The sequence below is a fragment of the Pipistrellus hanaki genome, assembly GCF_964339955.1.
Source record: "Pipistrellus hanaki genome assembly, chromosome: 1".
Classification (NCBI taxonomy): domain Eukaryota; kingdom Metazoa; phylum Chordata; class Mammalia; order Chiroptera; family Vespertilionidae; genus Pipistrellus; species Pipistrellus hanaki.
Window position 1 is genome coordinate 99,131,229 of NC_140503.1, and position 27,535 is coordinate 99,158,763.

Sequence of the window (27,535 nt, forward strand, 5' to 3'; positions counted from 1 at the left end):
TCATCTGGGGACTCTGTGATATACACTGAGCTGCCTGAGTAGGGGAAAGGGGAAATAGGAGACAGAAAGGAGGCAGAGAGAGCACTACAGAGAGAGCTGCACTCAGCTGTGATGATGGAGCCCACCCAGGAGAACCTCACTTCAAAGGATGAACAGGCCCTCCCGAGGGACGCAGGTTTTAGTAGCCAGAGAAGCAGTGATAATTCACTCAGGAGAGGACAGTTTCATGAGACTCCAATCCCTCTCCTAGTCTCCAGTCCCAGAGATCCGTAGAAGAGAGAGGGAGAGGCAGTCACAGTCTGTCTGAGCAGAGATGGGGTTGACTGGAGGAGGGGAACAGGGACAAGTCTTACTGATGAGACTGTTCTAACAGAGGGGAATGCAGGGATGTGTACAGTGCACCTACTGTGTCCCGCAGAGCCCTGGCACTCAGTTGGGTAAGAGGGTTAGTTGTTAGAAAACAATTTCATGTTTATACTTCAACAAACGGAGACTATAATGAACATGTTACACTTGAGAAAACATTTCTTAAAAGCAAAAATAAAAAAACAGCTTTGGAACTTTTTTTGGGTTAGGGAATGTACGAAAGTGTAGGATGGGAACAGCTGTGAGTGAAGATGAAGAGAGGCAGCAGGGGACCAAAGAGTTGAGGACCATGTCCTTGTCCCTTTGCTTGCAAGTAACAGAAGCCCCACTCATGCACACTTGAGCAGAAGTGGGGGCTTACTGTAGGGACCTTGGAGCACCTCACAGAATCTAAGTAGGAGTCTAGTAGTTCACCCGGTGGAGGGATGGTGACATAGGTGGGCATAAGTGGCATCTGGAACCAGGGGTGTGTGAACCATGAAAACCCCTTCAATCCTTCATTTTCTATTCCTGCCTCATTCTTTCCTCTCACTGCAGACTGATTTGGTCCACAATACAGAAGTGATAGCCACTGACAGTTTCCAAGTGCTGTAACATGAAGGTTTGTCACAAGACAGAACTGGTTCCCAGTGACTCTAAGTCTAAATGTCCCAGAGAAGGGCCTCACCGTCCATGTGAGGCCAGATGCACACCTGCAGAGGCAGCCTGGCCCAGGAGGGCAGCTCCTGGGGAGTAGGGAAGAGCCACCTAGAAGAAAAAGGGTCAGTGCCCACAAGGCCATCTCAACCCTTGTTTCTGATAGGTATCTGAGTGACAAAGACCAGGACTCTGATGACCCCACCTCCCAGGGTACAGGTAAGCTGCAGAGATTCTGATCACACTGTGTTCTTCACCACTCATGAAGCCCATGGGAAGGGAGACAATAGCAGTAATAATAATAGCCGTGTTTATTGTGTGCCTGCTGTGTGCCAGGCCCTGGGCTGTGCTCTGTGCAAATTTTTATTTAATTCCCACAGCAATTGTATTATTTCCATCCATTTTGAAGAATGCAGAGTCTTGGAAAGGTTAGGAACCCAAGGTCATGTGGCTCCCAAGTCCACATTTTTTACCATCAAGTTCTCCTGCCTCCTCCTCTGGGCCTTGGCCCTTCCAGAGGTGGCAGAAAAATCTCTCTGGAACAGGGTATAGTTCTGTTGTGTGGATTTACAGGCATCACAGCCAGAGCCTAGGGATCCCCTGGGGTCTGGCTGTGTCCCTGTGAAGTCTTCAGCGCGTCTGAGGAGGTGATTCTGCTGTAAGCAGCTGATGTGCTCACAGTGGACACATAGCTGGATCCTCCATCCTGAAGGCTTTGAAGACAGAAGGGGTTCTTTGAACCTCCGTATCCTTTCTCTTCCCCCCTTTCTGGTTTTCCTTTTCCCCACACTAAAAGGAGGCGAGTCCCCCAGGCACCCAGTGCTTGCCACACAGGCTCTATTGAGTTGAATGTGGGTTGCAGGTAGCGTTGTTGTCAGCAGAGGGCACTAAAGCCTCTTCACACTCACAGGGTACCTCTTGCCTAGGAGGACAGTGCAGAGGCAGGCTGGTGGAGGGATGTTGGGGTTAAGGGGGCACTGCATGCTCCCACCTCCCTGCCCATTCTTCCTGCCCCAGTTAGCCTATGGCCTATGCACCTGCACCATAAGTGAACAGATGTGCACATGCCCTCGTGTGTGTGTGTGTGTGTGTGTGTGTGTGTGTGTGTGTGCGCGCGCGCGCGCGCGCGCGCGCACACGCGGTTCCCCAGGAAGCACATCTGACTGCCTCATAGGGTCAAAGAGGAAGGTGGGGTTCAGGACATAGGGATAGATACTCTGTCCATAACAAACTACTGATTTTACAGATTTTCTGGGTAGGCATAATTTTATGACTTCTGTTCTACTGTGGGACAAGCAAAGAATGTGTGACGGGAAGGGATGAACTGTTATCAAGCTCTCCCTCTGTGCCAGGTCTTGGCTAGAATCTTATACCTATTATGCTGGTTGACCATCCCAGCAGTTCTGTGAGCCATGCAATATTAGTCCCACTGTGCAGACAAGGACCATGAGGCTCAGGGAGGTTAATAACTTGCCTGAGGTCACACACTAGGAAGTGGTAACGCTAAGATCTGAACACTAGTCTTTCCAAACTGGTCTTCACAAACTACTTTTCATCAGTGCAGACCCCAACAAAAACAGGCTGGAGAGCAGCCCAATGAGGTTCCAGGTGCAGCAGATGGCTCATGACTGGAACGACACAGTTGAGCAAGGAAAGAGCACGGACAGTTTGTGCTAGTTGGTAGATGCCAAGGCATAAGGCACTATATTTAGCTATTTTCTGTGGGCTAATTGGTTGATAGGGAGTAACGGCTCAGGTTATAGGGAGGGAAGGAGAGAGGTAAAGAGCGAGGGAGGGAAGAAAGGAGGAGGGGGTTGAGCTTCCACCTATGAACCAGGAGGTCACAGTTTGGTTCCCAGTCAGGGTACATAACCAATTTCAAGCTACCAACATGATGCCACTGAATGCAGAATCGGGAAAAGATTTACAAGTCGTTTGTTGTTTTTTGCATCATAAAGCTGACTTCAGTACATCGCCAGGCAAGGGGCAGGGTGTGAATTGGGGAGCCTAACCTCACAGATGTACTGAATTCAGCCAGGGGAGCCACCAGGCAGACTCTAGATCTGCTCATTCTTTCACTTCTGATTAAGAAGGGAGAATAAAGCCATAGGAGGGAATTTCCTTCAGAAACAATCAAACTACTTAGCAATTTACAAGCCTAAAAATTTTTAACCTAATTTAAAATTGCTCATCATGTGAGTAATTGGGCAATGCATTATTGAATTACTGAGGGACTTTGTGCCTAAATGGAAGAAGTAATCAAACATTAGCATTTTTTAATCCTGGTAGATGATTGGCACCTAAGGTGTTCCCACTGTGGCTGGTGGTTGGGTTATGGGGGATACCTGGTTTTCTGGCCTCTTTGAAAGCTGCTCCATAGAATAAACTTGAATGCTGTAGAAGCAGGTTTCACTGTCAGCTAGGTATGTGCCTGCTTACCTCCTAGGACCTGTAATGATGCTGAGTGTCTTTGTTCATCACTCCGTTTTCACTTTTGTCACTATTTTTGCCCTTGGCTTTTGCCATTTCTGTCTTACTCTCCCTTTCTCACGCTGTCTTTCTGTTTCTGCCTCTGTTTCTATTTACCTTGCCTTACTCTGTCTTCGTCCCTCCCTTTTTTCTTTTCTTTCTCTCCTTGTCTCTCCCTTGTTGTTTCTCTTTTCTACACACACACACACACACACACACACACACACACACACACAGCCCTGACCTCCCAGTTCCTTCCTGCTCTGGTTTCCACCTCACCTATCTGCCCTCTGGTCCCTGCTCCATCCACAACCATCTTGGAATCATCCTGCCCAATTGACATCCTTCCCACAAGCTGATTCTGCCCTGATTCTAAAGGAAACTTAGAGCTGGAATCTGTGCTATAAACCTGCAAACATTGTGTGGATTTCATCACATTCAGAGCCACATGTTGTGGGGAGCAGGGATGGGGACAAAAGCAGTAGTGGCTCCCTGAAGAAAACTAAATCCTTGATTTGTAGCATTTGCCAGTTTCCATGGTGTAAATACTCTCACCATGGCTGATTTCAAGATACCAACTTGATGTCAATGAATGCAGAATTGGGAAGAAATGCAAGTTTCATTTTTTTGAGCCAGTTGTAAACAATAATATAAATGGAGCCACTTTAAAATGGAGTTGGATACCTCAAACCTTGGGATGTTAAAACAGGACAAAATAACCTTTTGACTGGGCTTAGGGAAATACTGTGTCCAAAAATTTTTTTCAGGGAGAGAGGCTGAGAGAAAGGGGAAGAAAGAGGCAGTGGGGAAGGGGAGATGGGAGATATCTGTAATATTATCAACAATAAATATATTTAAATTTTTTTTGCAAGGAAAAACAGTTATTATGACTATCTGATAACTTCTGGACTAAAAATCAACAACATTGCTTAGAATGAACATCAGTATGTATGTTATTTGCACACAAAAAACATCTTTCTTCTACTGATGTATTGTTCCCCTTCTCCTCTCATAAATATTCATCTCCTAAACACAGTACTATTTGGGCTTCTGTTGATTCATTGAATCTTAGAATAGCTTTTAAAAAAAAATCCTCACTGGAGAATTTGTATTGATTATTAGAGAGAGTAGAAGGGAGTGGGAAAGAGAGAGAGAGAAACACCGATGTGAGAGAGGCACATTGATTGGTTGCCTCCTGGATGCACCCTGTCTGGGGCCAGGGTTTGAACCTGCAATTCTTTGGAGCATGGGCCAATGTTCTGTCTACTGAGTCACACCAGCCATGGCACAGAATAGCTGTTCTTATTGATCTCAAGTAAATGCTTGTTTGCCTCTCACTTTGAAAGAACTTTTTATTTTTTAGGTTAACACAGTGCAAGCTGATCACCGGGCAAGGAGAAGAGGCTTCCTGCCTGCCTGCAGGGCCTTGGAGGGAGGGGATTTGCTGGCATAGCAGCCTCTCCAGAACAAGGTCTCACTCTGGGCCAACAGTCTATCCCATCCTGGCTACTTCTTCCTCATAGCTGACTTCACAGTATGCTGATTAGGCAAGAAGTCCAAGATTTGTCTCCCTAGTCACAAAGGAAGGCCGCCAAGACAAAATGCTGATTGAGCATAAAGTAGAAAGGTACAAGGGCACTCCTGTGTATGGGGGACACAGCTGCTGTGGATGGTGCATGGTGCTGGTGACCACTAGGCTGGAAAGGGAGATAAGTGATACAGAAGAGGCAGACACATTAGGACCATCAAGAGCCTTGGAGACTGAGCAAAGGAGCCTGGTCTCTTTTGGTTGGCAATGGAAAGAGTAACATGATCTGTTGCTGCCTTAGTTTGGTTTCCACAAAAACAAGGCTTGTGTTTTTTGCTTTTTCTTAATCCTTATCAGAGGATCTTTCCCCCTATTTTCTTTAGAGAGAGTGGGAGGATGGGGAGAGAGGGAGAGAGAAAGGAATAAGGGAGGGAGGTAGGGAGGGAGAGAGAGAGTGGGAAGATAGAGAGAGAGAGAGAGAGACAGAGAGAGAGAGAGAGAGAGAGAGAGAGAGAGAGAGAGAGAGAGGATAGAGAGAAAGAGACAGAGAGAGAGAGAGAGAGAAAGAGACACACACACACACCCAAAGAGAGAGAGAGAGAGAGAGAGAGAGAGAGAGAGAGAGAGAGAGAGAGAGGAGAGAGAGAGAGAGGGAGAGAGAGATTGGTTGCCTCCTGAATGAGCCCCAACTGGGGTGTGGATAGAACCTGCAACCCAGGTACATGCCCTTGACCAGGAATGGAACCCAAGACCCTTTGGTGCCCACTGGCCAGGTTGAAAACAGGCATTTTGACAAGGATTTGGGTGAACCATTTGTTTGGGAGGTGGTTCCAGGAAGCAGAGGAGAAGGCAGGGAAGTGAGATTGGGTAGAGAGGCAAGTCAATAAGAGGTGTGTTAATGATCAGGCCACAGCTGTGGGCAACTCCTGGCCCAGCCCCAATGGGGACTCCCTGATATGCAAAACATACCTCAGAACTGTTCCATGTATTTGTCCACCAACTTCCACCCCTAGTCGTTTATGGATTGTTCCTGGGACATTCATGCTCCTAGCATTCCAGTCTGACCCATGTGGGGACCAAGTCCAGTCCAGGGCCACAGAATTGCCTTTTGAAGAGAAACTTAGAAGCCAAGGGGTGGGCAGGATGGAGAGCTGCAGAGAAGCCAGCCCTTGCTGGAGCCTTTGGTTGTTGGTGACTCTGGGGAAGGCAGTGTTGTGGGAGAAAGGAGCAGAAGCCAGACAGGATTGACTTATGGGAGAACGAGAGATAATACAGAGTATGTAAACTACTCTGAAAAATATGGAAATGGGAAAGCCATTGGAAGGTACCTGGGGCTGGAGAAAGAGGGCTACTAGCAGATTGGGGAGTTGCTCAGAGCCAGGGAGAGCCACCCGGTGGGCCTGTAGCAGCAGCAGAATACCACTCCTCCAGCTGCCAAGCCTAGATGGATGGAAGTGTAGGTGGGGCTCACTAGAATATCCTAGCCTGTACCCATTCCAATTGAGCTGCCAGGCCACTGGGCTGACACCTTGCACTTCATCTTTCTCCTTGGGAGTTATGGATTAGCTTAGGGTGACCCAGTTCTACGAGCATTTATTTGATTGATTGGAAGCAAATGAGGCTTCTGCTCTCCAGGAGCACAGACCCCCATGCTGGGCATCAAAAGGTGAAAAAATGAGAAAGAAGTTGCAGACAGACTGGTGTAGCAGGCTGGGGGCAGGCACCAATGGAGGCACCGGGTAGCAGGGTGGAGGCCAGAGAGCAGGCAGCTGTTCTGAGTGGGCTGGAGCAGCCAAGCTTTAAAAAATGAGGAACATTTAGGGATAGAGAAAAAAGAATGCAGACATTCCTGGATTTCAAAGACTTCTAGGCCTGCGTAAGCCTCCTGGTAGCTAGTTATCTCATGACCTAGGTCTCACTGCCTCCAAAGGCAGTGCTTTCAACAGTCAGACTTCTCCCACTGTTCTTTGATGGAATCAGACTCATTAGGCCTTTGAGCTTAAGATAGAAGGCTACTTCCTTTGGTTTGGCTTCTTGGTGTTATAAGCTGAATAGCTCTCCTCGTCCCTTTAAAACAGGGGTCTTCAAACTACGGCCCGCGGGCCACATGCAGCCCCCACGGGAGTCTGATCCTGCCCGCCAGGTTTTTTGGGCAGTGAGCGCAGCCAAGGTGTTACAGTAGGAATTAGTAGTTCATATAGTCCGGCCCTCCAGCTCTCTGAGGGACCGTGATCTGGCCCCCACTTTAAAAAGTTTGAGGACCCCTGCTTTAAAATGTCCACATGCTAATCCTCAGAACCTGGCGATGTTATCTTGAATGGGAAAGGGGACTTTGCATATGTGATTAAGTTAGGGATTATGAGCTGGAGAGTTTATTCTGGATTGTTTGGGTGAGCCCTAGATTTAATCACAAGGGTCCTTACAAGAGGAAGATGAGAATTTCTGAGGAGGAAGTAGGAGATATGACATTGGAAGCAGAGGTTGGGGTGATGTAAGTAAGGGGCCACGAGCCAAGGAATGCAGGAGGCCCCCAGAAGCTAGAAAAGGTGAGTAAACAGATTCTCCCTTAGAGTCCCCCAAAGGAGCCAACTGTGCTGCCACGTTGGAGGCTGATTTCTGACGTTTGGCCTCCAGAACTGAGAGACAATAAATGAGTGTAGTTTTAAGCCACAAAGTTTGTGCTGATTTGTTACAGCAGCCAGAAGAAAGGAATACTATCCCTGGGAAGCACTCAGGGATGGAGGTTTACGCTCAGGGATTTGAGTGGGGTTGCCTCTCACAGTAAAGGAAGAGAGGTGGGCAGAGCAGCAGCTGCACCGCTGAGAAAGCAGATGGCTCCAGATGGCCCTGCAGAGCTGCCCCAAGTTGGGCGAGAGATCCCGACCCATAGCCCACATGGAGTCATTGGCCTGGGCTACCCTGGGAGCTCTCAGCAGGCCGTGTTCACCTGGTCCTGAAGGGGGCTGGGCACAGCTTTCTGAGCCACCTTCTGTTGGTCTGTGGGTCTGGTACTTTGACAACTCTCTAACGTCCTAGACTTCCTCATCTATATGGGCCTTTAGGGAGTGTCCACATCTCTCCCTGCAAGAAATTGAGGTCTTAGTCCCAGTTTCTGTAGCCGTCACTACACACTCTCTATACAGTGTTATCTTTAATCTGGGGAAGAGCCGTAGTTATCTTCATGTTAACTCAGATAAACAAAGTCAGAAAGGTGAAATGAGTGCCCAAGATCAGGGCAAGGACAATCCCTAGGTTTGCTTGGTGCCTCTTCACTGCCCTGTGACTTGGCTTCTTATCCCCACCATTTTGTTATTAACTGCCAACTGAGGCACTTAAATGCTTTGGCTTTTGTTTGTTTGTTTATTTTTAAGTAGAACTCTACTCTCTATCCTGCCTGTCTCCTAGAGTTGTGTTCACTTGGCTCCAAGAAGACAAGATGTAACCATCTTTGTAGCCTGGCACACTGCTGCTCTGATTCCATGGGCTCAACAAGTTCACTCTGCCTGAACCTCCCCACCATCCTGTCCCCTCATAGCTCTGAGCTCCTGATCTGAGGGAGATGGGGGTAAAGTCTCATTGTGCTTTTCAGATGTGACTTACCACTTTGGCACAGTTTCCCTCAGTGCTGGAAAACATAAAGGACTGCAATGCATGGCCATGTCGTTTATGTGCTGGGTCTCAGCCATGGGAGAGATGGGAGTGAAACCCAGCCCATTCTGGGCACATTTTAGCACAAGGCACTATCTACCAAAGGGATGCATCTTCTCAGAGGGACAGCCTTTTAAAATGCTCACAAATGCCCTGCATGGTCTGCAGTGGGCTGTGAATATGTTGGCTGTGCAGGAACCCAGGCTCACGGCTTAGCCCTCAGACTCTGGAGTCCAGAGTAGAAGGTGAGTGAGAAGCAAAACCCTACCCAACTCACAGCCACAGTAGCCATTGGAATCCCTTTGGAAGCTGGCAGGCCCTCCTAGAGACATGCAGAGAAAGCCTGGAAACCCCTGGGTTACCAACCTTAAAGCCTCTGACCCACTTTTCTCTGAAGACTCTACACGGAGGCCCAACCTAGGCTGAGCTCTCTAGAGCCAAACACAGGAGGTCACAAATCCCCTTCATCCCATGTATAATCACCCCAGAGTGGTGACTTCCTTACTCAGTTCTTCCTTCCTGGTCCTTTCTGCATGGGCTCCAGTTAACATGCCCCCAAACCAGACTTCATTGTATCCCTTCCCTGGCTCAGAACGTCCACGATTCCACCTTGTTTAGATTGGCATTTAGCATGCATCTCTCTCTCTCTCTCTCTCTCTCACACACACACACACACACACACACACACACACACACACAAACACACACACACCTCCAAGGCCAACAGCTGCTCCTTTCTCTTTCTCCCCTAATTTTCCTTTGGCTCCCTGTCATCGCCTGTCCCCTAGATCCCACTTTCAGACCTTTGCCCAGACTGTTGCCTTCATGGACCTCTTTCCGTACTCTCTTCTTTTACTCTGCAGATACTGTTAACTTCCCTTATAGTTGCACAAAGTTCCTCCCCTCAAGTAGGGCAGAGGGCCATCCCCAGCCTCACGTGGGGCTATGGGCCTGGCAAGGAGCTCTGGTAGCACAGCCTTGTGCCTTGAGTGCCCTGAGGACTGGTTTGAAGAGGGCTTCTGAGGTATCTATCCTGTGAAGCTTGCACCAGTTGGAAGCCTCCTCTGGCGAGGGAGCTCCCTGGCAAGGGTCGATGGCCCATCCAGCTATGAGCAGGTTCCTGTTCTCCAGAAGGCTCCATGGGCTGCCCTTGTGGGGGTAATCAAAGGGAGGGAGCCTGAGCTCATTAGATCCTTCAGCCACTGCTGCTCAGGATCCCAGAAGACCACCAGCCTGTGAGTCAGAAAGTCCATATATGCTTACTGCGATTGGGGACCAGAGGTAACAAGGGTGAGTGACTATCTCACATGCACTGTCCCATATGGGAGCCACTAGCTCCATGTGGCTACTGAGCCCTTGAAATGTAGTTTGTCACACTCAGATGTGCTGAAAGTATAAAATATACACTATTTTAAAGACTTATACCAAAATAAGAATGTAAAAATCTCATTAATATCTTCCTATTGATTACATGAAGCAATGAATATATTAGTAAAATATAATAAATATTTTACCTGTTTTTCATTTTTAAAATTACTAAAATATTAAAGCCCACATTTGTGGCAAACAGTGTAGTTCTATTGGCTAGAAAAAACAGAAGCAGCCTCAAATTCCAGCCCCACACAGAACCCTTCAACCCAGACTTCATTGCATTCCTTCCCTGGTTCATACATGTCCATGGTTCTACCTTGTTCAGATTGGCATTCAGTGTGCATCCTAAATGGTCCTGCTGGCCCTGACACTGGCCCTGTAGCAGGAAGGCACGGCTTGTGGGCTTGTGTTGTCACTGCTCCCTGTGCCTGCGTGACTCAGAGCAGAACCTCTGCTGATGGGAACAGCAGCGTCCTGGTGTGTGCCTGTGTGGTTTGTGGGCCTAGGGAGGAGGCTGATAGACACATAGGAGAAGTGACTGCCAAGTCGTGCTCTCTTCAGGCCACCCTAGGCAAACATGGACCACCAGCTGGGCCGCTCACTGTGAATCATGCTGGAGCACAGTGTGTATGTGTGGGGAGGGATTCCAAACAAAGAAAGGGGTGTGGAATTGCCCAGAGATGCTTTCAGGGAAACCTTGATGGCTCTTCTGCCCTAAGCTAATGGCCAGTCCTCAGCAAATCTGCAGACAGAGTGAAAGACTTAGGACCTCTGAGCTCCACAAACAACAACTGATTCCATCTCTCTGCCCCTCTTCCAGCCTCCCAAAGCAGATCTGGCCAGAGGTCTAGGCTTCCTTTTTTCTCACCCCTTCTCTCCAGTGGAGCACAGGGATTGCAGAGTGATTTACAATCTGGGCAGGGTGTTTTCTCCCTGGGGCAGCCTGGTCTTCCATGGAGCCCTGGCTTGTGGAGGAGGTGCGTCCCCTGCAGGACAACATGTGCAAGTGTAGGTTCCACTTGAAGGAGCAGATGGCTCTGTTGTACCTTGCAGCTGTCAGAAGCCACAGGTCTTAGAGAGGCCCTCACTCCTGTGGCTACTGCTTCTTAGGTTAAAGAATAAATGAGATTGGTGCACTTGACTCCTGAAGTGTCTGCCCTGTGCCTGCGTGATTCAGAACAGCTACCAGTTCTTTGAGTTGAAGTTAGCTGGACTAAACATGTTATAGACACCCGTACTACAGCCTGTTTGGTAGATATTTTTATTCCTAATTTATAGATGAGAAAGCAGAGCCTCAAAGAGGTTAAGCACCAGGGTCACACAACTATTATCTGGAGTCTGACTCTAGAGCATGTGTGCTAAACCAGTTCACTCTGTAGTTGTCTTAGGGTGTGACCTCCCCAGAGGGAACTTGAACTGTGAGGAGAGTGTCAGGGATACAGTTCTGGCAACCTTCAGTATAGAAACCAAAATAAGGTGAGGGTGACAGAAAAGTGAAGAGGATCTGGGCCATGGAGGAGTGATAGCAGGCAATTGTCTGTTCTCCTGAGGAGACATTTGCGAATGTCTCCTTGGTCTTGGTTACCACGTGCTCTCTGTTTTCTGATACTCACCTCATCCTTCCCTGCCTCCCACAGGCAGCTTCCTGCCACTGCACGTGCACAGCTGGTCAGCCCAGGGACCTCTGTGGATAAGGGCCCTGCTGCCCCAGCAAGAGACCAAACTCACTTATTCACTTCATTTTCATACTTCCTCCAACTTCATAGAAGAGGAAACTAAGGCCCAGTGGCTATGATTTCTCCAACCCTGGTCAGTCACCCCACTGGCCACTTACAGACCTCAAGTCTGCTAGCCTCACAAAATGGAACTGGGTGAAGCTGAGATGTTGCTGAAGAGAAGCCAGAAGTTGTCTCTGAGTTTTCTTTAGGTCTATGGTTGGGAACTTCCTCCTCTTCCCCATCACAGCAGACATTGTTTCTTCAGATTCCTTCCCCCTTTCTCCCTGCTTTTGTTCTGATGATTCTCTAACAGCCTCCCCCAAGGAGCTTAAGAGTCTTGAGAAACCATCTTCACCAGCTCATTTTCATCATCTTTTCCATCACCCTCACCTCTTATTAGTCACCAAAGTTATCTTCATACCCCAACTCCCTGCCACTGCCAATTCTCTTCCTAATTTCTAACACCCTCACCTCTTCATTGCCATCCTTCCCCCATTCTTCCCACTGTGACTGCAGTTAGCATTACCTCTGTCATCTCCACTTCATCCACATCATCACATCCGATATTGCCTCTGCCATGATATCACCATCATGACCTCCACTATATATACTTACCTTCTTTACTGCCCTGCTATCATCTCCTCTAACCCCATTTCACCCCTGTCATCACCATCATTACCAGGGACTTCCTCATTCTCACCTCTATCTCTACCATCTTCTCAGCTATTTCCAACCCTATCAATTCCACATAATCTCTCCCAGGGCCTCCACCATCCTGTCACCATCACCTTTTCTCCACCTGGCATTGAACCTGGAACTTGGACAATGAGCCTAGTCAGAGAACATTATCCTGCCTGCAGATACCCTTCCTAGGTTTCTCAGATGACACCATCAGCAAGCCAGATATCAGAACACACCCTCATCTTGAACCTTCCTCAAGATGCTTTTTACAGGAGGCAGCTCAGCCCTTCTGTCAGCCATGCCTGTACTGAAAGAGACAGCTGCTGTCTGGTTAAAGATTGAGGCCCTTAGTCTGGGGCTGTCCTTATAGTGATTGAATACATTTGCTTTCCATTTCTTCCCAGCTTCTGAGTGCTATACTGTGGGTGTTCAGGTGCTGTTTGCATATCACTGCAGATGAGCGTTGGGTTTTTGAGACTTGGGTACTTATTAATTTCCTAAAGAGACTCTTTAATGTGATATTTTAGAAAAGAATTTGGAACGCTTAATTCTAGAGTCATTCAGGTGAAGGCTCAAGATGGGAAGGTGGGAGGTTCTTTAAAAGCCATTGAGGAGAGGGCAGCCTGAAACTTTCATGTGGTCTAGAGTGGAACTGATGGAAGGGTTTGGCTGCAGTGATGAGCTCTGGTCCTCGGTATCAGTTCAGATAGTGTCCTGCACAGTCACTTCTGCCCTTTACAGACCATGACTCTTTTGCTGTGTGACCTTGGGCAAGTCCCCCACCCCATCCTGTGCAGAAGAAAAGTGTTAAACCACTCACCCCCTCCATCAGACACCTGCTCTAAGTGCAGGGGTGTTCACTCCTGATTGTACACTGGAACCAACTGTGGAGGTTAAATGTGCCTGTACTCTCACTCACCCCCAGAGACTCTGATTTCATAGGTGAGCCATGGGCCTGGGTTATTTTTTAAAAGCTCCCTAGTGGTTCTAATGTGCAGCTGAGATTAAAAAGCTTCTGCTGTGACTCTGCCCTCCCACCCCTGCTGCTACCTTCCTCCTCTTTTCAGCAGTGTAGGCTCGCCTAGCTCTAGGGATTGCAGGACAGTTGAATGCTAGTGCTTTAGGTGAGTTCTCAGAAATAAATCATTTCCCCTTGTGGGCAGTGAGGCTGGTGGTTCCCATGTAGCAGAGGAGCACTTGGCACTGATGGGGAGTTTTCCTGTCTACCTTGGTCTTACTCCATCCCATCTACCAGACACCGGGGGCTGGTCCAGAGAGGGGTCTGCAGGGGCAGGTATGGGGAGTAATCAGCTCCTGTGCAGCCATCCTCTAGCCTTCTCTCCCACTCCAGCCTCCCAGCTTTGCTGCTGCCATTGCCATGCCTGGGAGAGAGGCATGGTAGTCCCTCCTTGACTCCTTACTCTAACCTCTGCAAACTGACTTCCACAAAGCCCCAGCTGAGCCCCATACTGGAGAAGGATTGTCCAGAGCATCCTGAACTTTGTTTCAAAACAAAATGCAGTAAACTTGGCTGCAGTTTGAACTTCTCCAGATGTTCTAAGGTCATAACAGGAAGAGGGCAGGTGAACACTGGAGTAGCTACAGAACTAATACTGCAGTGTTAAGAGTGAAGGGTCTGGGATTCACCATCACTGTTCAAATTCTGACTTTGCCATCACTGGCTGTGTACCCCTGTGATTCAAGGTCCCCACCAATAAAAAGAGTACTTGGCACAGGTCTTGGGACATAGGGATTATTCAGCAAATGCAGCTGTAATTATTGTGAGGGTTGGAGCCACAGTGCCCTTATTCCTGACCTCCTGGGACTCCAGCCCACTCCTTATTGTCACAGTCCCCTCCCTCTGGTCCCTAAAGGGTCAGTGGGAGGGTGGGATTGGGGAACACTTGCTGCCTTTAGGGGTAGGAGCTGCAGTTCCAGATTATGGGGCCTGATGCATCTCTTTGGGATTGTTGGAGACAGGAGCAGGAGCAGGAGCCAGGGAGCCCCCTTAGGACTACCTCACTAATGAGCTCTGGACTACAGAGCCTGGCCTGTGTAGATGTGGAGAGAAAGGAGCCAGAGAACATGGTTAAGTCACCTTCTCTCTCCCAGTAATAGTCTATGTAGAGGTAGAAGCGGCAGGACTTGATGACGGCATAAAGGTGTATGTGCATGCATGTGTGTATGTGTGTGAATGGATTTGTGAGTGTATGTGCACACGTGTGTGAGCATGTGTGAGAATGTATTTGTGTGAGTATGTGTGTTTGTGTGAGAGTGTGTATGTGTGGGTGAGTATATGTGTGTATGAGCGTGTATGCATGTTGTGTGAATGGGTGTGTATGTGAGTGTGTGTGTATGAGTGTATGTGTGTGTGAGTGTGGGTGTGAGTATGTGTGTATTGTGTGTATTGATATGTGTGTATTGTGTGTATGTTTGAGTGTGTATTTGTGTGAGTGGGTATGAGTGATGAGTATGTGTATGTATGAGTGTGTATTTGTGCATGGCAGTGTGTATGTGTTATGCAGTAAGAGAGAAGATAGTTTCTTTGGTCTAAATGGGTCTGAACATTCTGACTCTTCTGAAAGGCAAACAAAAAGATCTTTCTAGCATAGCTACATCTCAGTCAGGTTAACAAAAACACCGCCAAGGATGCCTGGGCTGCACTGTGAGTGTGTGGAGTATATGTGTGTACACCTGTCTGTGTTGGGCTGGTTAAAGAGTAGTCTGGAAAATTCATTACTGAGAAGCATCAGCCCTGAGGATCAGGGCCCAAGCACCATTAGTCACTTTGCCATGTTCAACCAGAACTCATAGCTCTGTTGATGGTCCCTAATGTAAGTGTTGGCCTTTAGTTAGGTGAAGAAGGAAGCTTACATTCCTTCCCATTTCATCCCATCCCCCCATTTTCTAAAACATCCCACTTTTCTTCCTTCACTTTTTAAAAATCCACCTCTTCTTCCCTCCTTGTCCTTTTAAGAGGCCAGTGCTCCACTCCAAGCATGGCCATATCAATGGGGTTGGGTGCTGGGCAGTGGAGGCCTCCCTGCTGGTGTGTCCTTCCCCTTAAAGGTGGGAGGAATTCTTCCCCCTCAATGGATTGAGGTCTGGCTAGCCTGAGGGTACACTCATAGCCTTCCTCCTTTCTCTCCTTCTGAGTCTAAAACACAGACTCAGGGGCCCAGAGGACTTGGATCTTTATTCATGTGCCTCTGTGAAGCTAGAGAGCCATTATCCTGGCTCCAGGAATGAAGACAAGCTCCAGGAATGAAGACAAGCAAGGTGGCCAGAGAAAAGGGAGCAAATGACCCCCAGGGAAGAGGCTTGGAATAAGAGTGAAAGGAGGAGAGGTGGGGTGAGGCCACAGAAGGCACACAGCCTATCCAAGTTTTCACATCTGGCTCAGGGCCAAGTTTTAGAAAGCTTAGATAATGCCTGTGTGCCTCCATTTTCTTCATCTCTATGATCATGGCCATTATGACTCATTTAAAAATATTATATTGGAAATGTGTTAGGCACTAGTTTTTCCAGAATGAATTTATCACTTTTTCTTTTCTTTTTTTAATATTTTCTTTTCTTTTTATTTTTTAAATAAATCTTTATTGTTCATATTATTACAAATGTTCCTCTTTCCCCCCCCCCCCCCCATCCATTGCTCTCCTCCACCAGGTTCCCAGCCCACCCTCTGCCCTTCCCCTCCCCCCCCATTGTCCTCATCCATAGGTGCACAGTTTATGTTCAGTCTCTTCCCACATCCCCCTCTCCCTTTCCCCCCAAGAATCACTCCCTTTCCATAACTTTGATTCTATTATATTCAACAGTTAATATTGTTCATCAGATTTTTTTTTAATTCCCTTGGTTTTTAGATTCATTTGTTGATAGTTATGTATTTGTTGTTCATAATTTTTATCTTTATTTACTTTCTCTTCCGAAAGAACCCCCTTCAGCAATTCATATAATTCTGGTTTGGTGATGATGAACTCCTTTAGCTTTTTTTTTATTAGTGAAGCTCTTTATCTGGCCTTCGATTCTGAGTGATAGCTTTGCTGGATAGATTATTTTTGGCTGTAGGTTCTTACTATTCATCACCTTGAATATTTCTTGCCATTCCCATCTGGCCTGCATGGTTTCTGTTGAGAAATCAGCTGACAATCGTATAGGTGCTCCTTTATAGGTAACTACCTGCTTTGCTCTTGCTGCTTTTAATATTTTCTCTTTGTCTTTTGCTCTTGGAATTTTAATTATGATTTGTCTTGGTGTGTTCTTATTTGGATTCCTTTTGTTTGGAGTTCTGTGTGCTTCCTGGATTTGTAAGTCCAATTCTTTCACCAGGTGGAGGAAGTTTTCTGTCACTATTTCTTTCAGTATGTTTTTGATATCTTGCTCTCTCTCATCTTCTGGGACCCCATAATTCTGATGTTGGTTTCCTTGAAGTTGTCCCAGAGGTTTCTTACATTATCTTCAATTTTCTGGATTCTCTTGCCTTCTTGCTTCTGCGGAGGAGTGTCTTCTGGCTCTTTATGTTCCAAATCTTTGACTTGATTCTTGCGGTCTTACATTCTGTTTTTAGGACTCTGTATAATATTTTTTATTTCAGACAATGTATTCTTTATTTCTTGTTGATCCCTTATTATTTCTTGTTGATCCCTTATTATTTCTTGTTGATCCCTAATTATTTCTAGTTGATCCCTTTTCATATCCTCAGAGGTCTCGTTTATTTTATCGGCCTTTTCTAGGAGATTCTTGAACAACCTTATAAGTGTGGTTTTGAACTCTATATCCAGTCGCTTTTTGTCCTCCATTTCTTTCATTTGTGATCTATTTTGTTGTCTTGGCATTTTTGCCATTTCCCTGATGGGGCGGAGTTTCAGGGTGGAGCCTACAGGCTTGGCTTCTGTCAGCCACTCCCTATGCGGTTTCTGAGTCTCAGTAATCCCCAGGGTCCTTCAGTACTCGCTGCAAGCACCTCTGAGAGAAAGGTGTCCTCGATTTTCGCCTGCTACCAAACAGTGTAGGCTCTCCCCCAATGAGCCCGAAACTGGGGTTCAGTTCAGTTGGAAGTGGGGTTGGAGGTGGCATTCAGAGCAGTCTGGAGCCCCTGTCTCCTTCCCACCAGGGCAATCCTACGGCACAGCCAACCGTCCCTTCTCTGCACACAATGTGTGCCTCCGGGACCTCCTTTTGCTGCTCCCCCGGGGTTCCGCCTTACAGCCCAGCTCCCTCTGTTTGAGCCTGAGTCCTTGGGGTCTGGCCTAGAACTGGGGTTCAGAGGAGTCAGAACTGGGGCCCAGCACAGTCCAGAGCCTTTGTCTCCTTCCTGTCAGGGCAATCTGGCAGCAGAGTCAACGGTCCGTCCTCTGCGCACAGTGTGCGCGCCTCTGGGACTCCCTCTCCGTGCACGCCACGTGTCTCCATACCTTAGGCTTTTACAGCTCCCCGCTCTTCCTTCTGTTTTTTTCCTTGTTTCTCATTGTAGAATTTCCAGTCAGTTGACTTTCCTGTAATTCTGGGTAATGTCCATTTTATATTTTAGTTGTATTTTATTGAAATTGTGTGCGGCTGCGGCTAGGTGTTTACCTGTGCAGCCATCTTGGATTCTCTCCTGAATTTATCACTTTTTCCACCTCTACCATGATTGCCATCACCACCAACACGATCATCAACATCAATACAGAGATGGCCATTGTTAACTGGATGAAAGTACCACCATAATCACCACCATCTTCATCTCTAACATTGCAGACTTGATATCACACCTCTGCCACTAATACTGCCACTGACATCACCACAACCACTACCTCCACCAAATCTATGCACCATTGATGACACCACCTCCAACAGCCACTGTCATCACTGACATCCCAGTAGCTTCTACCATCATCACACTACACTACATCAACTCTGCCACAAATCCTACCATGCCGTTGACACTAACATCACTGATAACCATCAACCTCACTGACATCACCATTATCATCACCATATTTACATGGCCATCTCTGCTGCCAACACTACACCATTGCTGAAGTCACCATTAGCACCACCACCATCATCATTGACATTTCTACTATTGTCCTCACTGATATCACAATCATTCACCACCATTATTATTGACATCACAATTCCTCTCAACTACTATCATCACTACCATCATAGACATCACCACTATCATCATTAATGTCATTGCCAACACCACTAATTTGTATCTTCTCTCCTAAAACTGCATTTTTGTCCTTTAGAGCACAAAAGGAAATTTGTAATCACACATTCTTTAATGTTGAATGGCCCCCATTCAACGCTAAGTGTCATGGAAACAGGGATTGTCTCTCTCTTTTCCCCACTGCTACATTCTCAGTGCCTGGACAATTGGCAGCTCATAGTAAGGACAAAAGTGTTGAATTAACATATTATTTGGACTAGTACAGCCCCTACATTAAAGACAGTTTAGGATTAGGATTTCAATTCTTCCCATAATTCTATCTCCTGACTGGACCTAGAAAAAATAGCACTGGGTTATACAACTGATAAACAAGTGAGGAGAAACCTGTTCTGGCTCCATGATATGATCAGCCATGGTGAGAAGACAATAATCTGCAGTCCAAGGTCAGGAGAGCTGTAAATGAGCTAACAGAAGTTTGGTTCTTCTAAGATATTTGTGTCCATCATTATATCACCTGGAATTTATCTGAATCTGGAACGATTCAGTGTTGAGACTTAATCCAGTTCATCTTTAAGACCAACAGAGGTTTTCTTGGAGTTAATGATGTGAGTTTGAGCAGGAGTCTGATGGGGATCCCAGAAAGGAGGGCTCTGGGCTCCCCATCCCAACATCAACTACTGGGTTTCTGGGAAAGACTGTGTTATGATGGGGTACAATGACTTTAGAAACAGGTTTGAAAATCATTGGCCTAGGAAGTGAATGCTTTTAATTTTTAGTTTTGGAAGAGATGATGTTCAGCATTGTGGATATCCCAACCAAAAACCACAGACCAACTAATGCCACCAGGCCAAAAGAAGCACTAGAAAATGCTTATTTGATGTTTCTGTGGACTTTCTCTTTCCAAGGCTACAGTTAGCTCCCCAAGATGTCTTTTACTCTGGCTCTTTGGTAGAATAAAAACACAGTATTGTTCTTGGAGCACTGTATTCCATGCAGGAATCTTTATTTAAATCACCTGTCTTGGGAACATAAACCTAAGGAGAAGCACAGTATATGAATCTTCCCAATGAATGCTGGGAGATTATGCCTTTGGAGTTATGGTCACTGAGAGTGATAGGATGGGAGTAGAAGGATGGGGCAGCTGGTTATCTCTCACCCTCAAGGGCCAGGATCCACAGTAAAACCAATGGATCCCTCTCTTATTCATCAACCCTCTCTGAAAAATGGTAGCCCCTGGGCAGGGCTGTGTGTGTGTGTGTGTGTGTGTGTGTATACATGTGCAGACACTTACCGAACAGCTATGGGGTTGGTCAGTGTCCCAACCCCAGCTCTTTCTGGTCAATATTCATGTCTACCCTCAGGAACCCCTCAGGGCATGGGCAGGCAGGCTCTAAGCTTTGGCCTCACCTAGGGAGAGTGTGTGGCTGAGTCTCTGCCCCAGGGAGAAACTGAACTGCCTGGACAGGAAAAAGGTGGCATTCTCTGGGGAGATTGTATAAAGCTGAAAAGGATAGTTCAATTTGAGGAGATATTTTCAGACTGATAAATGAAGGTGCAATTGAGAGGGAGGCTTTGAAACCAGGAGTGGAATCACCTGCTACTCAGAGATTTGGGCTTTGTTCTACGAACTGCTGGGGAAGCTCTGGAGAAACAGCTTAATGTGGGATTGGTGTGTTGGGAGTAAAGGGAGGAATGGGAGATGCCAACTCCTCTCAGGACTGAGTCCAATGGATTGAACAAGCCTATTAGACCATTCAACTCTCTTTCACAGGAGGTGGAAAGGCTCTTAGAGTTGGTTAGACTCTTAACTGTTTGCTCCCCAGTGCAGAACTATTGTCACTTTGGAAAACTCTTAGCCACAGAGGAGTTGCTGACTCAACCCATCCAATCTCTTCCCAGCATTTATGCCTCCAGCTTTGCAATCTCTCTTCTCCCCTCCTAGGCCTCTTTTCTCATTGGACTCTCTGTCTACCCTCAGCACCTGGCACACACTGCCCACCACAGACTGACTCCAGAAGGCTGTTTGTATTGCACCTGTATTAACTATGCCCTCACCCTAACACCCCAGCGGACTTGATCCTGACCTCATGGATGAAGCACCACCTTTGTCTTGTCCACTGAGGGCATCTGTCCATTGTGTGTGTCCTCAGAGTAAGAAATCCTTTAATGGCTTTGGAACCTGGGAAGAGGAGGGACTGGCAGGTTGAGGGAAACAGACATTGGTCTGCTGCTCTCATATTTCAGTTCATGCAGCCAGTGATTTTATCTTGAGTCCCTGGGTGCTCGGTGCTAGGCCAAGATCCACTGGGATGGACGCAGGGAATGACGGGTCAGGGCTGTTTTTTTGGGAAGCGTAGTCCGCCAGAGGAGGCATGAGTTACATATAAAAACAGCAAAAAGACCACGCCAGATAACCTCTGTGGGTTGGTGTCAGGTAATGTGGCACAAACTGTCTCTGAAGCTGAATATAACTGCCATTGCCTGGGGTTGGAAAAGGAAGAGGAGAAGGACAAATAATTGGGGAAACTTACATCCTTCTGGATGAGCTCCGCATAAACCAAGCAGGCAGCAGAGATCAGCTCATCGGCATCAAGGTCGACCAGGTTGTTGCAGGCCTGTGCCGGGAGAAGGTGGAGGAAGCAGGCATAGGCTGAGCAAACAAAACCGCTACTTATGGACATCACTGGGGCCACTGGATCTTTTCCTAACCCATCTGGCATAGTGCTTGAAATTTCAACACTGGAAATTTATATTTTGGGGAGATGGTAATTGTAGTTTTCACACTGAGGTCTAGGGAGTTCTGGGGTTCTACTGAGGATCTCACAGGTTGCCAAGTAGGACTTGTTTTACAATTGGGGTGCCACCTAAGATGTTTTTGAATAAAGATTTCAGCACTGGCTAGAAATTTTGGGAAACTGTAGATCTTTTGCCACAGGAGGATGCTAGAGCCAAGAAATTAACTGTGAAGCAATCAAGCCTAGTGGTTAAATACCATTCAAGACCTTGGACTCCTCATAGGAAACATAGGGGTGAAGATGAAGATGGGCATCACCCCTCTGGGTCAGGCTTGTTGTGAAGCTCAAATGAGTGCATCTGTAAAGCACTCAGAGTGGTGCTCAGGACATGTTGGCTTCCTTCATGATCCTTCCCAGGGCAAAGAGGGCACGGAAGCCCAGCTCCCCATGAGCCTGGGGCCTTCAGCCAGGAAAGTGCAGGGTGGGGAATCCCCAGAAGCTGTGGGGCTGGGCTTGACCAGAGGGTGCTCTCACCAGGAGGATGTCATCGCCAGCCATGCTCTCCTTCAGGACCTGCTCACGCACCATCTGCAGCAGGCTGTAGGCCACCAGCACCTGGAAATTTCTGCAGGGCTTCCCTGTCAGCAGAACCTGTTAGGGTGGGCAAGTCTTGGTCTGTGCCCTGTGGCCTGAGATTGCACTGCCCTTAAGATGGTGAGGTACCCACCACCCACATGCCCAGGGTCAGACATTCCTGGGCCTCACTGCTAACTTATTCACTCACTCACTCACTCAGAAAAGTGCTCACAGCTACCTCTGGGGTTCTAGGCATTATGCTGGGTTCTAGGCTCCTGGGGGAATAAGAAAAAGAGCCTTCAGGGAATTTATTAGATGGAGGAAGGAGGAAGAGAGAAATTGGGGAGAGGGATGGGTAGTGGAGAGGGAGGTAGAGAGAGGTACAGAGAACAACCAGGTAACATTTGAGTGGAGCTTCAGCAAAGCAATGGTTGATGTCAACAATAACAAGTGTCACCAAAGTTCTGTGGGTGGTCATCAACTTGGGCATGGAGACCAGCAGGTCAGGAGGGAGGAGGAAAGCAGGGTTGAATTATAGGGCTAAACCTTTCAGGCTAAACATTGGACTGGGTTCTGCAGACAGTAGAGGCCACTGGACAGGACAGTGATGGGTGGTAGGTATGTTCTAGGGGAGGTTCATCTGCTGATGGCCATGGGGACTGGGATCAAAGGACTGCAGTGCAACCTGTCTGTGGGGACCCACCTCCTCCAGAGGGAAGGCTCAGTAAGGAGCTAGCACCCAAGTGGATGGGAAGATGGAGGAACAGGAAGATGAGGGAATGAGAGCAGAGTGAGGCACTTGGCAGGAGGCAGGGAAGTGAGCTGCAGGCCAGGTGTCCACAGAATAGGCTGTAAGGCCCCTTCTTCTGCCCTGACTGCCCAGAGAGGTGAAGTTGATGGGATCTCATGAACAAATGGATGAACTGGTGCTCTAGCTTCCTCCTTATTGGGCAGGAGCAGGGTCACTGACCTAATAAACCCGGAGCACCTAGACTCCATCTAAAGCCACAACAAAGCCAAAGAGCTCTCCTGCTGCCTGCCTGAGGGGAGGGGCAGTCCCCCAGCAGAGCACCTCACCTCCCAGAGCCTCCAAACATCATCGAAGGACTTGAAAGCGCGCTGGAAGCAGAGGCAGAACCAGGGGAAGAGGGACTGCACAGCCCCCGCACCCTTTCCTTCTGTGGGGAGAGAAACGGGGTGCCAGACAGGAGGCTATATCAGAGAAAATGGATGACACACACAAGGGAGCTGAAACAGACAGCCAGATACCAGAGCATACCACACACTTGGGAAACACAGGATGTGTTTGACTGTCATTTATCCAGCTGCCCTTGGAGATTGTGGTGGATTTTCAACTGCCCAGGTTCCAACCCCATTGAAATGAACCCTGTCCACTCACTTAGGTGCTTAGCAAACACAGGGTCTAGGAAGCTGATCAGGTTGTTGAGCATGTCTAAATTCTTGCCAACCCCAATGTTGATGACACAGCTGTGCTCCTGTGAAAGATGGGTGGGAGGGAGGGAAACTAAATCCTCTGGGCTTGTGGGCACCAGAAAAGCCAGCCCTGCTCTCCAATTCCAGGGAGTTTCTGTATGTCTCTGTATTCTAGGTCAGGCCCATGTCTCTGTGTGTAAGTCTGGATGTTGTGAATGTATGTGTGCACAGATGAGCACATCATGTCTGTGTCTATGTGGTCTGTGTGTGCCAGTGTTTCCATCTGTATATATGTGTGCACCTGTGGGTGAGCATATGTGTGTGTGTGTGTGTGTGTGTGTGTGTGTGTGAGAGAGAGAGAGAGAGAGAGAGAGAGAGAGAGAGAGAGAGAGAGATGGGGATGCAGAGATGTTTCAGGTGTGGCTCACAATGCAGTGAGCCCTGTTATTCTTCTGCACACATACTGTGGTTGAGAAGCAGGTCCAGAGAAGCACAGTATGCACACTATTGTATGGTGGAGGAAAGGATGAGAATGGGTTCTGGGAAGCCTCTCACGGATCATGAAGTCTTTCTAGGGAGCAGCAATTATAAAAGCCTTTAGCCTGGACAGTGCGGTGTGCATCTGGGTAATCCTGAGTCCCCGGTGTGCCTGGAGCACAGGTCATGAGAAGTGAGCCATGAGAGCAGCCTGATGATGGAGGATTGAATGCCTGGCAGAGGTCATTGGATTTTTATTCTGAAGGTATGAGGAGCCATGGAATGTTTGTGGGAGCCGAGCATATTTGGGAGAGGAATGCCAGAAATGTGTGCCATCACTGGGCTTTTTCAGTCACATCCTTTCAAGATTTGGTAAAAGCTGGACTCAGGGCATCACTCCAGCCTCCACAACTCCAGTGCTTGCCACCTGCACCCAGAACACACTGCACTGGGGAGCACACTTTTAGGCTCCTCTGGGACCCTAAGATCTGTACCAGGGCTAGAGGAAATGCTGGGGCTGCTAATGCCTGCCTAACTCGAGGGGTTGTTTAAAGATTTAGTGAGGAAGAGGAGGCCCTCATCTTAGGCCAAACTCTCACCGTTTTCTGCAGGAAGAATTGGAAGAGCCAGAAGGTCTCGTGGTCATGTTCCACCATCAGCTGGAAGAGCATCACCATCTCATGGAAGCCCTGCTGGTACTCTGGGGGAGAGGGGCCGGTTAGGAGGGGCTGAGTAGGAGAGTAGAGCCTGGGTTTGGGCAGGGGAGAAATTCCAGCAAGGGATTGAGAAGAGGGGGCTCAGCACTGTGGCGCACCTGCCTGGGTGTTGCACACATAGCTGAGGAGCAGGATCTTCTCCAGCTTCTTCTTGTCAATAATGACATTTCCCAGGGGATCTTTGTCATAGAGTTTCTGGATGTCGTATGCTAAATTGCAAGCAAGGGACAGGAGGGATAGAATCAGATCACCTCCAGCAGCAGGTCTATAGGTGAGTTTATTTCCCCCAACCAATCCAGGCAGAAAGCTTTAAAAGGAACATCAGCTCCCCCTGCCCTCCTGCGCCCCAACTCTATCTCTCACCACACCCTGAGTTGCCTGGGTTTCTTCCCATTTCCAAATTTTTGACCAGGTGGAACCCAGTGCCAGGATTGTGACCCTTCATTCAATTCAAATCCAGCCCAGTTCTAGACCAAGGTGAGAAGAGATGAAGACAAACCAGCAGGAACAACATGCACCCAGGGAAACACCATGCTCCCCGGGCATCTAAGGGCACCCAGTAGAGGTGGGTGGATGGACTAACCACAGTTTAGCTGGGGAAATTTCAGGCTCATGTCAAGACAGCTCCCAGGAACTGGAGAAATATCCTCACAAGACTGAGGAGGGCTCAGAGATGGCTTCCAGCAATCCCCTCTGCACAGCCCTCCCACCCCAGTCTGCTCACCAATGTTATTCCGAGTCTCTGTGAAGTTCCGGTGCAGGTTTTCCAGAAGGGGCTGAATCTTCTCATACATCTGGCATAAAGCTTCATAATTTTTCCTATGAGAATAGGACTGAGGCTAAATCAGGAACCTGTGCCCACTGACTGGGATGCTCCCCTCCACTCTGCCTGTGCCAGCCCTAACCATGCTCTTCTATGCGCCTGGAGTGCAGATGGAGATGAGATTCACCTCATGGTTCTGCAGTCTGATGGACACACCTGAATCCTTGCTTCACAACTTAATAATTGGGGTCTACAACTAGGGTCAAGCCTTGGCGACCTCACTTTCCTTCTCTAAGCTTCAGGGTCCTCATTTGTAGAGTGGGATAACACTAGCACCTATGTCTCAGAATTATAAGAATTGAATGAGGGGGTGTTATGTGCCCATCATCACAATGAGGTTGAATGATGTCCCCCATGTCCATGTCCTAACCTCTGGAACTTGTGAATGTAACCTTACTTTAAAAAGTGTCTTTGCCGATATAATAATTAACATTCTCAAGATGAGTTCATTCTTAATTACCTAGTTGGGTTCTAAATCCAATGACAAGTGTCCATATAAGAGATACACAGAGGAGAAATATAGGGAGAAGGGAGAAGGCTATGTAACCACAGAAGCATAGACTGCAGTGATGCAGCCACATGCCAAAGACGTCTGGAGCTGCCAGAACCTTCAAGAGACAAGGCCTAAGGGTGCTCCCATAGAGCCTTCCTGGGGAGAGAGGCCCTGCTAGGCCCTTGCTTTTGAGCTTCTGGCCTTCAGAACTGAGAGAATTAATATATTTCTATTGTGGTAGGACACTTGGTTTATAATGCTTTGTTAAAGCAGCTCCAGGAAACTAACATAGGTGGGCTCTTGTCTCAGGGTTCCCCAGCTAGCCCTCAGATCCCCTTATTGCCCTGGATTTTCCTACGACACACCCTGCATGTCAATCTTTTCCACCTCCCTAGGCTGCACAGGCCCAGGGGAAAGATGGGACATAGTGGGGAAAGGGTTGGGGTCAAGCTCATGTCTCGCTAGTATGTAGACTGGTAAATAGAACTGGGCAGGGCTGGTAAAGGCCCCTTCTGGGTCAGGAGTGCCATGGGAAATTTGCCACTCAGAATGAGAAGTCTGTTTAAAGTCTATTTAAAACCACGCTGGGGTGAGCACCCCCTCCCCACTATACTACCCACCCTTCCCTATAGGATCTGGAATGTTCTACCTCCTTGTACTGTCCACTGTGAGCCGCTCATCCTGGGAACTCTGCCATGAGTAGTAGCCCGTGAGGAACTTCCAGGCTTCTGTCCTCACGAAAGGGTGCAGACCCTGAGGTTGGGATGGGGGGTGAGAGGCCATGGGTTCTCTGAATGACCTGCCAAAAGAGCCTCTCCCAATTCTACCTCCCTCCCACCCACCCCTGTCCACCCATGCTCCCTAGTTCCAGGGAAAGACCAAGGCTTGGGGACCATACCCTTTCCAGGATGTTAACACAAATGAAGTCTCGTGACTTGGCCAACTGACCGTTCTCATCAAAGAAGCCATCCCATTCTGTCTTGTCAATGGGCGGTTTTCTCTTCACCTGTGGAGGACAACCACTTAGCCTTCTGTTAGGGACCTTTAGCTTTTCTTTTCAGTGTGATTTTTAAGTGATATACTCTGGATTTTGCAATGTGAATCTAAGCTCACAGTAGTCTCTGACTCATTTCTAGAAATTTATCTTGAAAAAAATTACTGAAAAAATATATTAAGATGTTGTATGCACAATAATTTTCATTGCACATACTTACCAAAATGAAAAATGCAAGTGCTCTAAGTGTTATGCAAAACTGGGAATAGTTATGTAAACCATGGTTTATATACATATTGGAATATTATGAAGCATATAAAACAATGTTTAGAAGGGTGAATAATCTGGAAAAATATAAATGTTAACAGAAAAAAGCAGAATACAAAATTGTACAATCAGTATCTATCTTCTCTATGTACTATCTATCCTCCATAAATGTTTGTAATATATTATAAAACTACATCTTATAGACTCAAATACATAATGAATTAACCACTATAAAATTGTTAGAAGACTAAAAAATACCAAAAAAAGATCTAAAACTAACAGTGATTTTTATTATTATTTAAAAGTATGTTTTATTAATTTTAGAGAAAGGGGGATGGAGGGAGAGGGGAGAGAAAAAGAGAGAGAGAATATTTATGTGAGAGAGAAACATTAATAGATTGCCTTCCATAAGCTCCCTGACCAGAATTGAACCTGAAACCTGGGTC

At 47.5% G+C, this 27,535-nt stretch overlaps 1 protein-coding gene and 1 long non-coding RNA gene across 2 annotated transcripts in view; one reads left to right on the forward strand and one right to left on the reverse strand.

Moving 5' to 3' along the window:
• The first annotated feature begins 1,179 nt into the window (after positions 1-1,179).
• The window catches only part of LOC311633794, a 96,746-nt gene continuing 70,390 nt past the window's right edge, over positions 1,180-27,535 (forward strand). The window contains exon 1 of the long non-coding RNA XR_014797015.1: positions 1,180-1,221. This is a non-coding gene — a long non-coding RNA (uncharacterized lncRNA). The remainder of the gene's footprint in view (positions 1,222-27,535) is intronic.
• Positions 20,416-26,885, reverse strand: TBC1D21 (TBC1 domain family member 21; the record flags this gene model as incomplete). The annotated part of the gene is given in 10 exon segments (XM_084906825.1): positions 20,416-21,189; positions 21,844-21,960; positions 22,963-23,063; positions 23,285-23,381; positions 24,396-24,496; positions 24,611-24,721; positions 25,237-25,331; positions 26,445-26,473; positions 26,477-26,581; positions 26,727-26,885. Coding segments are annotated over 10 exon segments (1,200 nt in total), but the record flags the coding sequence as incomplete, so codon positions are not given.